Source organism: Lytechinus variegatus, chromosome 9 (genome assembly GCF_018143015.1).
Source record: "Lytechinus variegatus isolate NC3 chromosome 9, Lvar_3.0, whole genome shotgun sequence".
Taxonomy (NCBI): Eukaryota; Metazoa; Echinodermata; class Echinoidea; order Temnopleuroida; family Toxopneustidae; genus Lytechinus; species Lytechinus variegatus.
This window is the reverse complement of record NC_054748.1, coordinates 11467853-11483397: the sequence shown is the minus strand read 5'-3', so window position 1 is coordinate 11483397 and position 15545 is coordinate 11467853. Positions and strand designations below refer to the sequence as shown.

At 37.3% G+C, this 15545-nt stretch overlaps 1 protein-coding gene across 1 annotated transcript in view; it reads right to left on the bottom strand.

The window, feature by feature from the left end:
* Window positions 1–1588, bottom strand: part of LOC121420943 (transcription intermediary factor 1-alpha-like) — a 35639-nt gene extending 34051 nt beyond the window's left edge. The window contains exon 1 of the mRNA XM_041615497.1: window positions 1258–1588. Coding sequence (XP_041471431.1) covers window positions 1258–1459 — 202 coding nt within the window. The 5' untranslated portion in view covers window positions 1460–1588. The remainder of the gene's footprint in view (window positions 1–1257) is intronic.
* Between the last annotated feature and the right edge of the window lie 13957 nt (window positions 1589–15545).

Below are 15545 nucleotides of genomic sequence, written 5' to 3'. Positions count from 1 at the left end.
GACGCTATTGTATTTCCGTTGTTTACATGTGGAACGAGAGGTCTACGCGGCATCAGTTAGGTAAGAAATCTTCATTTTTTTACATTTTTTAAAGTAGTATTTAAAACCTTCCTACGCATTAGGCGTAGGAAGGTGTAAGAATTAATAAAATTAACAAATTTCTAGTTAGTTCGGTTTAAAAAGATGGATTTTTGGGGGAAATCCATCTTTGTTTTGGTCGTTCGCTGAAGGCGTTATGGAGAGAGTGTCAAGACGTCAATGATGAAAGAATGTAAGACATATCTAAAAAAATCATCATCATTGCGTCCTCAAGACTAGGTCAAACTGCAATGCGAAGCCATGCGTTTAATCATAAATTAAAAAAAGAATGGCTCTCAAAAAATGAAAATGGCTCTGGTAAAATAAACAATGGTTATCAATTTTTTTTTTAAATGGCTCCCTTAATTTCAACACTGTGTTACTGTTAGTGTAGTTCAGCAGTAGAGGCGCACGGCCAATAATGGAGACTGTCTCCCATGAGAGAGCTCATCTCCAATATCAGAGACTTTTATAAAGAATTTGGGTATCCAATATCAGAGACAGTCTCCAGTTTGGGAGACCAATTTTCTTTGTTTACATTTGCTTAAAAAGGATTATCTTGGCGGCAAATAAAAATGTGATAAGCAGATTCCTCATGAAATATTACCCCTTTTCACCGTCTACTTTAAAAATTCACCGTCTACTTTTGTTTTTATAAGGATTTTTGTTGTCATCCACACACAAAACAAATGGGCTTCTGACCTCAGTGGGACAAAAGTTTGGGTGGAAAAAATCATGCCTTTGTTGGTGTTGTTTCTTTTGTTCTTTTGCAAAGCAAGTCTCCAATATGGGAAATTGTCTCCCTTATTGGAGAGAGTCTCCCATATTGGCCGTGCGCCTCTACTGTTCAGCAATCTCCAACATTAACAGAGAAAGCATAAAGGAGTGTTCATTTAATGAATGGATTAAGGTTTGGTTTTATGATGGAAAATTCAGGCCTCAGCACCGGATTTTTCTCCATTCGAGGTGCTGAGTATAGTACTGATCAACAGACTATTTACACGTCGAGGCTGGACTCGTTTAACTTAATTAAAAATAAAAATGATTAAAATGCAGTTATTGTTCTGCTGTATTTTCTTGTATTAAAGAAAGCCCTGGATTTTCAGAACCTATTACATATAAATTCGAAAAGGTTTTAGTTTGAAAGTCAAGTGTATGCTAATATAGAGAGATAATTACCAATTGCAACACCGGGAAGACTCCCCTGTCCGCTGGCAAGCGCGGTGTTGTTGGTCACGTTCGCCAAGCACTGGGCGCATACCGTGTGCAGACATGGTAGAAATCGTGGCTGAACATCGGCAGAATATTCCCTCTCGCAGACCTTGCATTTTATATCAAGAAGTTGGTTAGAAGTACCTTGTCCACTCGTACTTGCCTCCATGTTCTTCAATGTGATATAATCACCTAAATTTCAATAAATTGGAGGAAAACATGATACAAGAAAGAACCCCGCTGACAGCTTTCCTGCGGGCGGTGATAATACAAATCCCTGTAAAAAAACTTCATTCGAAACACAAGTCGATTGACACGGTACAAATTGAAAAGAAAATGAAAAGTGACAATAAAAAAGAGAAAACGGGGCCTGCATGGCCAGCGAGCAATATCTGTCATGGGCAATTACTACTAGTATACATATGTTTCATAAATTCTGTTCTTCATGATTATTTTCCTCCTTTCGTAATTAATTTCTACTTTTTAAGATCCTGGAGCAATAGTTTTACTTTTTAAAATCTGAGTGGGGTTATTTTTGTATTTTGTTTGTGTGTGTGTTGTTGTTTTTTACCTAGTCCCCGACGGTTTTCCACGTTTTGCTTGCTAATTGTTTATTAGACAACTATTTAGTTTTTATTTCATTATTCAATTTTCTCAACTCATAAAAGGAAAAATTTTGTTGAAATAACCAACCGGTGTACACGGTACGTCATGCCTATATACAGTCCCGGATAGGAGTCTCAAAATTATTTCATATAAGTCCTGGCTACCCCGGCCAGACTATACTTTCATTATATAATATCAAGAAAAGAAAATCTATTTTTAACCCATTCATTATAGCCTAAATTGTTAGGCCTACAAGTAATTAACCCTTACCTAATCTATGATGAGTAAGTTCACCTCGTATATGAGACAGAAATAAAATAGCACAGCGCGGACCGTAAAACCGTTATAAATTACAAAAAAAAAATTCTTTGTTGAACCAAACCTATACCTTCATGGATTTTAAGAAATCTATGAACGTCGTGAGTCAATTCGCAGGAGTAAGATTATCCTTGAAAAACTGAAAGAATGACAAATAGCTTGCACAACGGTGTTGAAGTTAAGGCGGGCATTACAACGTCGTGTCTACATAATAATTGCATCCGTCTTTGATTGCATCACTCTCATTGGCATTGCGCAATGTCGAACCGATGACGTCATTGTTATTTATATAAATGTATTGTGTAAATGAAGTACAATACTAGCATGTCGAAGTCAATGTATGAGTCACACGGCGACGGTCGGTCGACGAGCGAAATATTTTTTCCGATGTTATTGCGCAATTTGTCGATCGTTGACGTCATTGCTATTTTAAAATATTGTGTAACAGGTCGAGATCGACGGATGACGTCATACATAGATATATTGCGCAAGATAATATCGGCGCTATAATTATGCATGACGTCATCACCAACACTGGAATGTTCTGTTTTATGAAGAAAAAAAACGTATTGCGTTCAAGTATTAGGCCCACTGTATACGGAAGACAGAATAATTTATTTGGATATCAGTCCGTCCAACCACTTAATGATTAATATCCTCATCTGTATAGAGCTAGGGCAGCGTTACCGGGGGCGACACGAAACAAGGAAAGGGAGGGGGCATGCACAGTCCCCATGCGCCCTTTAAAAAAAGTGTACCAAAACATAAAAATTGCCATGTGATTTTGTGATCATCATGCCCCCTACCCCCCCCCCCCCCTCAAGTTCAGCTCAGCTCCCATTTTCAAAACCATTCCCTGGCCCTTTTCGGGGGCCTATACCATCATCAAAAGCCACGTCGTGATAATTGATCGAGAAATCAGTCAACACGGATGGTTTGGGCTTGCCCGCTTGTTCATTATTCAAAAGATAATACCCCTGTCAAGTCGAAATTCCAATAGCCCAGCTACGTCAGAAACCACCTTTGTGGCCAAAAGAGCAACCCTGAGGCTATATGGGGGGATATATTAGTATTTTATCTCGTAGATGAATGGACACGTTTCGTCAATCATCATCATAGACCTATAGTCTGATGGTTTGTCTTGGGGATCAACAGATTGAGTCTGATGGTTTTGGTTTATTATGAGACTACTGATTTCCAGGTGACCAACTGCAAAACTTCCAATTCGGGCCGAATTTGGAGGTTCGTTTGGGTACCCCGTCACAGTTAGTCCAGGATAGGCCCCATAGAAACTTGACCAAACCTTGTTTTTTTTATATATACAATATTTTTTTATGGTTTCTTGTTTTGTCTTTTTTGGCCCCCATTGCCATTGTACGCAATACTGTTTGGGCCAGTGGCGGCCATTTTAGACATCAAAATACAGAAATGTTCCCATTTATGACATAATAAATGATATATCTCGGTAGTAATGATGATTTGCATAATATTACTTCGTTCATATATCGCGATTTTTGCGGTTTGGTGCTCATTTTTGTAAAAATTAGTTTTCCCTATTCATATTGTACATAATATAGAGAACAATGGACTATGGCGGCCATTTTAAATATGAGGAAAATAAATATTTTTTTAAGAAATTGTTTTTTCAGGGAGTATCTCACTCCTGCCACACAATTTCATGCATTTCGTAGCTAATGTGCGGACAATTTTAGGATTTTTATGGGTAATTTGCATATTTTGGCGGCCATATTGGATTTTGTCCATTTGCGGAAAATGCTCAAGGTTACACGAGTGGCATCATTCAGATTCGTAATCAGCACCCTCGAATTGACAAGAAACCATAAAAAAATATTGTATATATAAAAAAACAAGGTTACGCCTCTTCTATCCTGGACTAAGTTGACAGATTCTCCCAGGCTCCAATATCGCCCTTTAATTGCGAATATTCCATCTCTGGAAATGATATTACTTTAATTGTTTGAACATATGACAAAAGGGACTTAATTATAATGGGAAGGGGGAAATGCAATTCTAGGTTCTGTGATTTGGGGGTTCTGTTTGTCCGTAGGTCTATTCCCATACTCTATGGTCCTCATAAGAGTAAATTTATTTCTGATGGTCTATCCAGGGAGTTGGGGAAGACATCAGGATCATGTGCTAAAAAAATAGTTATATGTAGTCCCTGATCCTTATTGTATGGTTAACAAATAATTAGTAATTGAATACATGTACGTCACTGACTAGACCCTATTGCTTTATGAAACATAATTATCTCTTAATATAAAATATCTGTTGGTCTTTTATTGCTGGATGGTATTGGTAAAAATTGACGGTCACAGAAAAGTGTCGAACATAGCCCACACACTGAAATGGAAAATAAAAAGACAGAGGCAAGCCATGATTACGATCCAATGCCTATCGAGCGATTAAAGGAGATCGAGAACTGCCAAATTCAGAGATAAGCAAAGCAGCTATGTATGAGCCACATGATATAACTTCAACTTGGGTTAACAAGAATGTTTGAAATGGTTATGGCTGTGACTAGCTGATCTGAGAATAGGCCTAGCTAGGCCTATATCTCCAATGGTCCGATCGATGTAAGCTCACTGAGGAGAAAGTTCTGTGAATATTGTCAGATGAAATGTCTTTGACCACATCTTCTTGCGAGAGAATACCTTGAAGCAGGGAAGTGGGAAGTCTAAAGAATGACACCACCCTGGAAAGGCCAGCAGTGTCGATCTAGACAAAAGTAGATATAGGCCTATATTCCTTATATGGGTGTAAACTCAGGCAGATTAAAATCAGGTCTGGAAAATTGGTAAGATACCTCGGACATAGGCAGGCCTACAGAACTAAATTGACTTTCAGTGGACATATAGGTAATTGGTCGCGTGAGTACACTGGATGAAATAGATAATTGGTCGATCGCGTGGGTACGCTGAAGGAAATAGATAATTGGTCGCGTCATGGGTACGTTGAAGGGAATAGATGATTTGTCACGTCATAGGTGCGCTGAAAGAAATAGATGATTGGTGGCGTGGGTACGCTGAAGGAGTTGTTCGCGTGGGCGAAGGAAAGTAAATAGGTCGCGTGGGTACGCTGAAGGGAATAAAAGATTGGTCGTGTGGGTATATGAGTACGCTGAAGTTAGTCACGTGGCTACGCTGAAGGAAATAGTTGGTCGCATGGTTATACGCTGAAGGAAATATATAATTGTTCGCGTGGGTACGTTGAAGGAAATAGATAATTGGTCTGCGTGGGGACGCTAAATGGATAATTGGTCGCGTGCGTGGGTACGCTGAATGCGTAATATGTCGGGTGGGTACGCCATTGGTCGCGTATACGCTGAATGGATAATAGTCGCTTCCGCCTATGTACCCTGAAGGAAATATATAAATGGATCGCGCAGGCCAGATAGGCGATATTCATCCCCGGGATTTATTGGTCGCGTGGTTACGCAAATATAGAGGATATTGATCATGATTGGTCGATATATTTATAGTCGCCAAATTTGGCATGCTTTCGTTCTGAAATGCCCACTCGCATATTATACAAGATTCAGAAAAAGCCATCCTGTAAGCAAATATCAATTGAGCTAAGTAAAATATGAAGCGCAAAGAAGCATGGGGTCCAGGATTTTTAAAAGGGGGAGAATTAAGCAGCATTTTTTTCAGAAAAAAAATAGGAAGCAATAAAAAAGGTCTTTACTTTCTTTGCTATTGCCCCTAAAAAATGGGGAAAGGGTGGTTGACATGGGTCGACTGGATGACCACCTCCCCCGACCCAAAAAATCATGTTCGCTCAAGATACAGCAACGGGACAAATACAAATATTAGGCACTTAATTTATTTTCCTCGCTTGTATTTTCATACATTGTATATAGGTCGAATACGTGCTGAAGAAAACATGTGAATTAAGTGTGCATAGGCATATACGAATTAATCGAGCAAAGTAGTACGTTATCAAATTGGCCCATATGCTGTCTTATTTCAGGGGAATTGATAGTTTCGCATTGCACTCAGAAGTATTTTGTATATGATATATCATCGTTTTCGAAAGAACAAAATCACATAGCTATGGGATATCAATTTATTACGAAATTACCATTCCAATGCAAGTGAATGACTTGCTTGGGATAAGATAGTACATAAATCACGCGCAACTTGAGGCAAGACAAGAGTTAAAATGCGTACATTTTCCTCCCCCGATACACTCGCTCATATTAGGATAGGCCTACAGGTTGTTCAGGGAAGTCAATGGATTCGTCAAACAAATTGAGTGAGGTGATTAAAATGTATTAGGTATACTAATGTATGCCCCCCTCTCTCTCTTTTCTGACATCAAATCATTTCATCCGCAGCCTTCATGAGACACTATCATTTTGAAGAGATATATAAACGCGTATTATGTACTGCTTTTTATAAGGCCTATGATATAATTGTGATTCTTATCATGACTTTCTATAGTCTATATAATTTCTGTCCTAGAACGTCACGAATGGGCAAACATACAAACTGGACAATGACTCTCCGGGGGTCTGACAAAGCCTGATCGTTGAGCCAGTATACGATATAGTGCCATGTTTGGCCGATACTATATAATTATGAATGTATAATGGAGTATTTAATCTTTCTACAGTGAGATCTGAGGATTCAGTTGGGGAGGGGCACTGCTCCCCTCAGTGCCCCTTTCGTTTTGTGTGAACTTTAGTTTATTTCGTTTGAAATGAAGCCAGATTACCTTTCTGTCGAAAATCTATCAAAATATGAATAAGTCGGGAAATATCGACACATAAATTATAATCGGGGCAAATGAATGAACGCTCGACTAAACTAATATGAATTATTTGCTTTAATCGTATACTGTAAAAAATGAAGTGCTATTTTAGCACTTACAGCTAGTGCTTGCATATAGTGACCGCACTACGAGTGCTGATTTATTAGTTCAAATTTAAACTCGAAAATCAGCACTCGTAGTGCAGTCACTATATAAATCAATGGGCAAATAAATGAACGCTTGACTAAACTAAATATGAATAATAAATGCTTTAATCGTATATGAGTAAATGCACTACTAGGTTAAAGGGGAATGAAACCAGTGGATTAAATCGGCTTTGGTCGAAACAGAAAAATCAAAGAATGAGAACAAAGAAATTTTGAGAAAAATCGGACAAATAATGAGAAAGTTATGAGCATTTGAATATTGCAATCACGAAATGCTATGGAGATCCTCCAATTAGCAATGCGACAAGGATGTTTGATGTCACATGTGAACAGCTTTCCCTTTGATGGACTATAAAATACCCTCAAAATATCTCTTTCTGCTTTTTCTTGTGGTGATACCAAATTTTTATCTATAATGTATTCTTTAAAAATCTGTATTACATGCCCTCCTATAGAAAGAACACATGATCTACTGATATATGTGATAAAAGAGGCAATTTTGAGCAGAATATATACTAAAGTAATAGGGAGAGTTGTTCACAAGTAACATCACACATATCTGTCGCATTGTCATTCTCCTTTAATGAATAAATGAATAAAAACAAAATTATCAAACAATTTATCGATAGATCACCCAATACGCCAAATATTTTACCAGTCAAACTTAATTAATCGGGCAATATTTTACAACAAACAAACAACACATTATTAAATCATGGAGTGAATCAATTCTTCATTCAGTGAATTAAATATTCTGTCATCAACCAATTCATAATAATTTGTTAATCAAATAAGAAGTCTATAACTAATCAACTAGTCCATAACTCTCAGTCATACTCAACAAATCACAAAATCTGCAATCAATCAATCAATCAATATATAATTGAATCAATCAATCAACCAACCAACCAACCAATTTACCAACCAACCAACAAACCAACCAACCAACCAATCAATCAATCAATCAATCATCAATCAATTACGCAATGATGAACAATAATAAATATTTCTTTGTAATATGCTCTCCTTTCTGCTATATATTTTGTAGATATTGGTCAATCTATTTATTTGCACATTGTTGCGGAAATAAATGCGATGTCTCAAGAGGCCCTATAGATAGATTGTTGTGGAATTAATTTAAAAAAATGATTGATTGATTAATTGATAATCAATCGATCGATCAATTAATCAATCAACCAAGCAATCAATGTAAATCAAATCCTTTTTTTGGGGGGGGGGGTCCATGGTACCAAGCCTCACATCTATACCAGTGGGGGAGGTGGTGCATGGAGTCCTTTAGGCCAAAATTTGAAGTACAATGTTTGCTTTATTTGAGCAAAAAGATTAGATACTTCGTAACGATTAGCGCGAAGCGCGAACTAAAATTTTTGATAAAGAGCGTTGTGGCCCAGTGGATAACTCTTCTGACTTTGAAACAGAGGGTCGTGGGTTCGAATCCCAGCCATGGCGTAATTTCCTTCAGCAAGAAATTTATCCACTTTGTGTTGCACTCGACCCAGGTGAGGTGAATGGATTGACTTCTTGAATGCATGAGCGCTGAGAGGCAGCTAGAGCTAAAGCCGGGGTAATAATAATAACAATGCGTGTGTGTGTGTGTATATTTGAGTTTTGTCAGACGTGTATCAATCAGATATGATTATTTACGTCTGGGACCGACCTTTAACGTCACCATCCGAAAGACGTGACCAGGGCTCGAACCTCGAACCTCTGCATCAATTTGTAACTTCCCCACAGCTTGGATTACAGGCGCACGCCACAACGCCCATCCAGTTGCGCCCAAATAATAATAATAATAATATAGGGTATTTATATTGCGCACATATCCACCTTGTTAGGTGCTCAAGGCGCTCCTATATTACCCGGCTAAGCTAGGCGTTCATAGCGCACACAGCTTTTTAAGGAATTACTTCCTACCGGTACCCATTTACATCACCTGGGTTGAGTGCAGCACATTGTGGATCAGTTTCTTGCTGAAGGAAATTACGCCATGGCTGGGATTCGAACCCACGACCCTCTGTTTCAAAGTCCGAAGACTAATCCACTGGGCCACAACGCTCCAACGCCCATGCGCCTCGGAATAGAATATTTCTAGATAGATGGCGCTATATAAATGCTATATTATTATTATTATTATAAACTGACCTGAAAAGTTATTTTGAGGACTGTCATCGATTTTCAAAGTTATGACCTTTTCATACAATCTTTTAAATCTTAATTCTCATTACAATTGCATAATCTCCACTTATCTCACATCAAGGACATAATGATCTTCATAAGGGTTAAAAGGGGTTAAATACAAAAAGATAATGCCATATTTAAAGACATTAACATTTTCTCCATCTATCTATTTCTAACATTTTCTGAAAGGAATGTTTTAATTTAATAACAATATATAAACACAAGATTATCATGAGAAAAATATCAATGATCATCATGGGTAAACAAGATAATCAACCTTTGGGCCTATTATCCTCTTCATAATCATTATTACTACTGTTACTATAATAATGATAATACTACTACTAATAATGATAATACTAATAATTATAAAAATAATAATAATAGATACTACTACTACTACTGCTATTACTACTACTACTACTACTAATAATAATAATAATAACAACAATTAATGATTATACTTGTATTATTATTGAGGGTATGATAACAGAGGCCATCCCCAACCGAAATATTGAGGGCGGGGGGCGGCATATTCCCCATCCCGGTGACTGGCACCCATGACATATAATGATAATGTACAGTTCTTGTATAGCGCATATCACACTTATGAATGTCTTTATGCGCTTCCAAAGGACTTTGATGTTATTACCCCAGCTGTAGGTTGTCAGCCGTAATTACTAAGATAACATTCGCACATGGGGAATCCTCTACTTTAGATACATGTATTTTAAGAAATGAAGAAGATAATAAAGAAATGGGAAAGAAGAAATGAGGATGAAGAATTATAAAAAGTAGACCAAAGATCAGATAGGTCATGTAATTTACACTCCTGCAATTTATTAATTTCAATCTGACTTTATCTTTAAGTCTCATGCATACCCAATCCATACAAAAACGGCAAACTTACTATTGGTGACTAATTTTTATTAATGATAAGAAGCTTTTCATGATTAAACTAAAAAAGAAGAAAGAAGGGGGAGACGGAATCACAGAAAGAAGAAAAAACAGCAACAGATAATTCTCACCATTATGACGTACAAAACAAGTTCGGTTACTGACCCTCTATATATAAACTGCTTTCGTCACAATGAACGAGTTTGAGTGTACGCATCCTCTTCATAACGGAGAGAACGATTGGTCGAAGGTTGGACGCCTTGGGGTTCCGATGAAAGATGGGACTCGTTGATTGGACTAAAGAGTAATGACGTAACATCGTGCGCACTCTTGTGAAGCAGATTATGATAATGTAAACACAGAATTGAGGTATTCGTATTCACTTGTGATTATATGCACTTCATCTTATTGACGTTGTTGCTTATATCTGAGTTTATATCATCAAATTTTCTATTTTCGGATTTTCTTCAAATCCTGAAATGATGGATAAGTTGGTGAGTCTTTAATTCATGGCTTCGTGTGTCTTTACTTTAAATTTTCTTTTTTAAATGATTCGATCTAATCCGTCAATCTTAATTCGGAGAAATCTAATATATGTTTAATCAAGTTCCGTATCCTATGTGATGATGATACTTAAGAGAAAAGCTTACATTGACATGTAGACCTAGGACTAAATTAATTCTTACTTCATACATAGTGTATAGATGTCGGTTAATTACTTTGTTAATTGACCTGGGCCTATTATATTACGTGATGATTTCATAATAAATTTCGTTTACTAATGATTTTCTTTAAACAGACAAGGAATGCTTTGTTTAACAAAATATTTCAATATCATTATGTTAAAACATTGTTGTTAATTGCTTGAAGTTTGTTCATATCTTAAGAAGATAATCTCATCTCATCATATATAATGTTACACATTATAAATGCGAGTTATAATTAGTATCATGATTTAGGTATAGAGATAAAAAAGAAAAAAAAGTATAATTTAGTAAAGGGAGTGACCCACTCCCCCTCACTTACATAAACCCCTTCATATTTCTTGAATTGAAATAATGATTAAAGTTTGCAAACTTGATTATCTTTAATCAATTTAAAACATGATTTTCATGGATTTTGTCACAAAACACCATGCATTTTCCAATATACGAAATGTATTTGTGGGATAACTTCCTTTCCTATCTCATTTTTTTCATTTTTTTTATTAAAACATGCATACGAGCGAAGATCTGTCTTCAGTTTGTTAACGATTCCTGCACTGTATCACCCAATCGAATCCCCCCATTAATATAGATCAGATTTGGGTGATAATCTAGTATCAAATTGTTACATTTTCAAAATGAAAATATTCTTGATTGCGTCCTTATTCGTTGTTAACAGACTATTCAACCCTCTATCCTGCCGAGTGAGGAAGACGAACCTGTTACCAGTGTCTTCTGTTGTCCTGGATTCTTCAAGGTTCCAAGGTTTTGCTCGCTGAAGTCATTCAGACGGACATTTCGCCGCCATTCACCTAAAGTCATTCCAGTCATTGTTGAGACAAATGGGAGTTCATCCTCGTTTTATGTTCAATCCGAACAAGTAATCCCAGTGACCACATCATCAAGCGATGGACTAAGAAGACATTGCTGGGAAGAGAAGGACACCATTTGTTCTACAGCAGAAGACCAATCCAACAAGAGTTTATCAGAAGAGTGTCAAGAGCTGTCGAAGACTGTTTCTGCAGCCATTGGACACTTACCCAATTGCTCTAAGCTCAAAGCCATCCACTCCCGATTCGAAGGGGCATGTGGATCCAGTGATGCAGAAAAGGACTGCAATGAAAGCTCAAGGACATGCTCTCTTCTCCTTCGTTCAATGGTATTGAGTCATGATCTTCATGATAGCATCATCTCCAGTCTGAAACTGTGGAAAGTTGTTGGCAACAAGCCATTCTCCAAACCCGAAGACTGCAAATTGACTGATTCAGAGTTTGAGGACAATATCACCAATCCCATCAGGAAAAGAATGAAGGAGATTATCAAAGACCTGCGTCTGCAGACTACCCTTGTTGAACAAGTGTTGCAGAGGGCCAATGAAGCATTGGAAGGAAAATCTTTTCCAAAAGTAAGTATTTATAATTATGATCTTCCTCAGGTTTCAAACATTAATACATAATTCTTGATTATTTTCGTAAATTATCTTTTTTTAAACATACTTAACTGTATATCGCGATTCTAAACTAAGGGCATTAGTGAAAAATAAATATAATTGATAAAACTGCTACTACGATAAGTTATGGGAGTTGTAAATAATTTTAGAGAACGTGTGACACTAATATCACAAATGGTTCCCCCTTGTCAAAATGCATTACAACTGAATAATCTAATTGGACATGCAAATACTTTGTTTCTTTCTCTATTCTTTCAGAAATTCAATGCCACGGGTGACTACTTCAAAGAGTTTCGAAAAGTGGCACCCGAGTGCATTTCCTCTCAAGTCTTGGCAGACTTTGCTCGAGTTGTTTCCGCCACCCAGGTGCTCATCAATAAATCCTCTGTTCTTGCTGATCGCCTGTCTACTCTCGGCCCAGAGATCCCATTGAAAGTAAAGCATCCATTCCTTCGTACATCCATTGACGGCGATATAACATACAAGGGCTACCCTCTGGAGAAGCGATTTACAAGACTCACCAAGGAACTTATTTGGTATCGTAAAGCGATGCTCTATGTCTCAGATGAGATTAAGACCTTGGATGACAAGCTGAAGAAACAAGCTAAGAAGGATAAACAGGGAGCTCTTAGGAAGGAACTGGGAAAGAAGAAGTGCCCAAAGTCTAATCTCACTGCTGCCCAGCTTAACATGGCCAAGGTTCCAAGCAGCCGAGTCATCAGCGTCATGCCAAGCATCGAAGAGGTGGAGGAGATGGAGTGAAACTCGCGAATGGGGGTTATGGACAGACTCGCGAGAAAAAGAAATGTTGCTCAGTTTGACACCACCGAGGTTCAAGCCAGCTTTGAATGTGATGAAGACCATCAAAGTGATGACGGATGCAGGGTGGAAGTCAGGAAAGTATGGACCTTTTTCTTCTATTGGGGAAGACTTTGCTTCATGTGAAAGAAAGTGCCCATGTTCATTTTCACATGGACAAGGCTCCAAAGAAGCAATTCACCATTATGATGCCGATAATCAAATTGATGGAAGAGGCAGAGTGGAATTGAAGAAAGGATGGGCTACAAACTTCTATTTGGGAAGACATTGTGTCATGGCAAAGAAAGTGTCCAAGTTCAGTTTCATATGGCCGAGGTTCCAATGAGGAACTGACAAGCCGAGGGTCGCAATTCATCACTAAGATGACGACCATAAAGTGATGGAGGGGACAGAGTGAAACTCAATAAAGGATGGAACAGAAACTTCTATTTGGAAAGACGTGGTGTCAGAGGAATGAAGGTGTTCAAGATTTATATGAGCGACAAAGGAAGTATGTTATCCTGCATCAACGATATACTGGTGAAAGCCAACACCGAGAGGAAGGGGTGTCAAGGAGCTTAAGATCTTCAGAGAGAAAGAAAGCACCCAAGACACCTGAAGTCACTGATCAATCATCCTGTAATGGTTTCTGATAACTAAAAATCGACTCGTAGCATAATAAATTCCAAACACAATGCTGAGAACAAAAGCAGTCCAACTTCAAGAGGTGCTAGTGACAATCTATCATTGAAATATGCGTGGTAGGGAAGCAGTTGACCATTAGCCATTTGAGTAGATAGTGAAGCCTGTGGACAAGGACTGAAACTTTTGCAGGAATCTCTTGTCACCATCGAATGTGACAGACAAATGAGTAGAGAGTGAGAAATATATTACAACGGGAATATGATAGTTGAATCACTTGGTTAGTTACACACCTAAAATGGACCACTGATTCTGTAAACTCCCAATTGGCTCGCTACAGGTAGAACTGGGTTTCCAAAACCAACACTGATAAGCATATGAAAGAAGAAGAGTGATGCATTGTTGGAGGTCTTATCAAACACAAAATGTCTGATTTTGTCATCGCACCATCGAAGTATTGGTGTAAAATGAACTGAGTGGGGTTTAAAGTCATGACGATAATTACACTTGAAAGGCTTAAGACTTGCTTAACCGAATTAAACATCAACGTCCTACAAAATGAGTTTCTCCTTGACAGCGAAAGTTATTTTAAAGAGAATTCCAAAAGACAAGACTCACGTGAAAATGTCAGGGTAACTTTAAACATCCCCAATGAACGGAAGAGAATATTGGGAACTCCTGTCAACAGTGTGCCTTAAACAGAACAAAATTGGAATGTTGACCTCCGATTAATCAATACAATCTTACTCAAAATCTATATATAATTCGAGTTTAATTGCAAAAGAAATAAGAATAAACTACAATACAATACAAGACAAATGAATCGTGTCATTATTGTGTTATTAAAGGACAAGTCCACCCCAACAAAAACTTGATTTGAATAAAAGGGGAAAAATTCAACAGGCATAACACTGAAAATTTCATAAAATCGGATGTAAAATAAGAAAGTTATGACATTTCAAAGTTTCGCTTCATTTTACAAAAACAGTTATATGAACGAGCCAGCTACATCTAAATGAGAGAGTCGATGTTATTCACTCACTATTTCTTTTGTTTTTTTATTGTTTGAAATATGAAATATTTTGATTTTCTTGTCATTGTCATGTGAAATGAAGTTTCATTCCTCCCTGAACACGTGGAATTCCATTATTTTAACATTTTGTGCTTCAGGCAAGGAGGTCACAATCGTCAAATTCGTAAAAATTGAAATATTGTATAATTCAAAATAGTGAGTGACATCATCGACTCTCTCATTTGGATGTAACTGGCTCGTTCATATAACTATTTTGTTGAAAATAAGCGAAACTTTGAAATGTCATAACTTTCTTATTTTACATCCGATATTGATGAAATTTTTCAGCATTGTGCTTGTCTGATTTTTCTCAGTTGATTCAAATCAACATTTTTCTGAGGTGGACTTGACCTTTAATACAATATTGACTATTTGTTATGTAATAGACATTGAACACAATAAATAATATAGGATTGGATAGCTAACGAATTCATCTTGTTAGGAATGTTAGGTGATCAAGGTGTTCCTATATTACTCAGGCAAAGCTAGTACAGTATACCATTGTGCTCATAGATCTTTTAGGAATTACTTTATGCCTGTACCCTTTTACCTCACATGGGTTGAGTGCATAATAAAGATGAATAAGTCTTATCACAAACTACATTTTAAAAAATCAGCTGCATGTC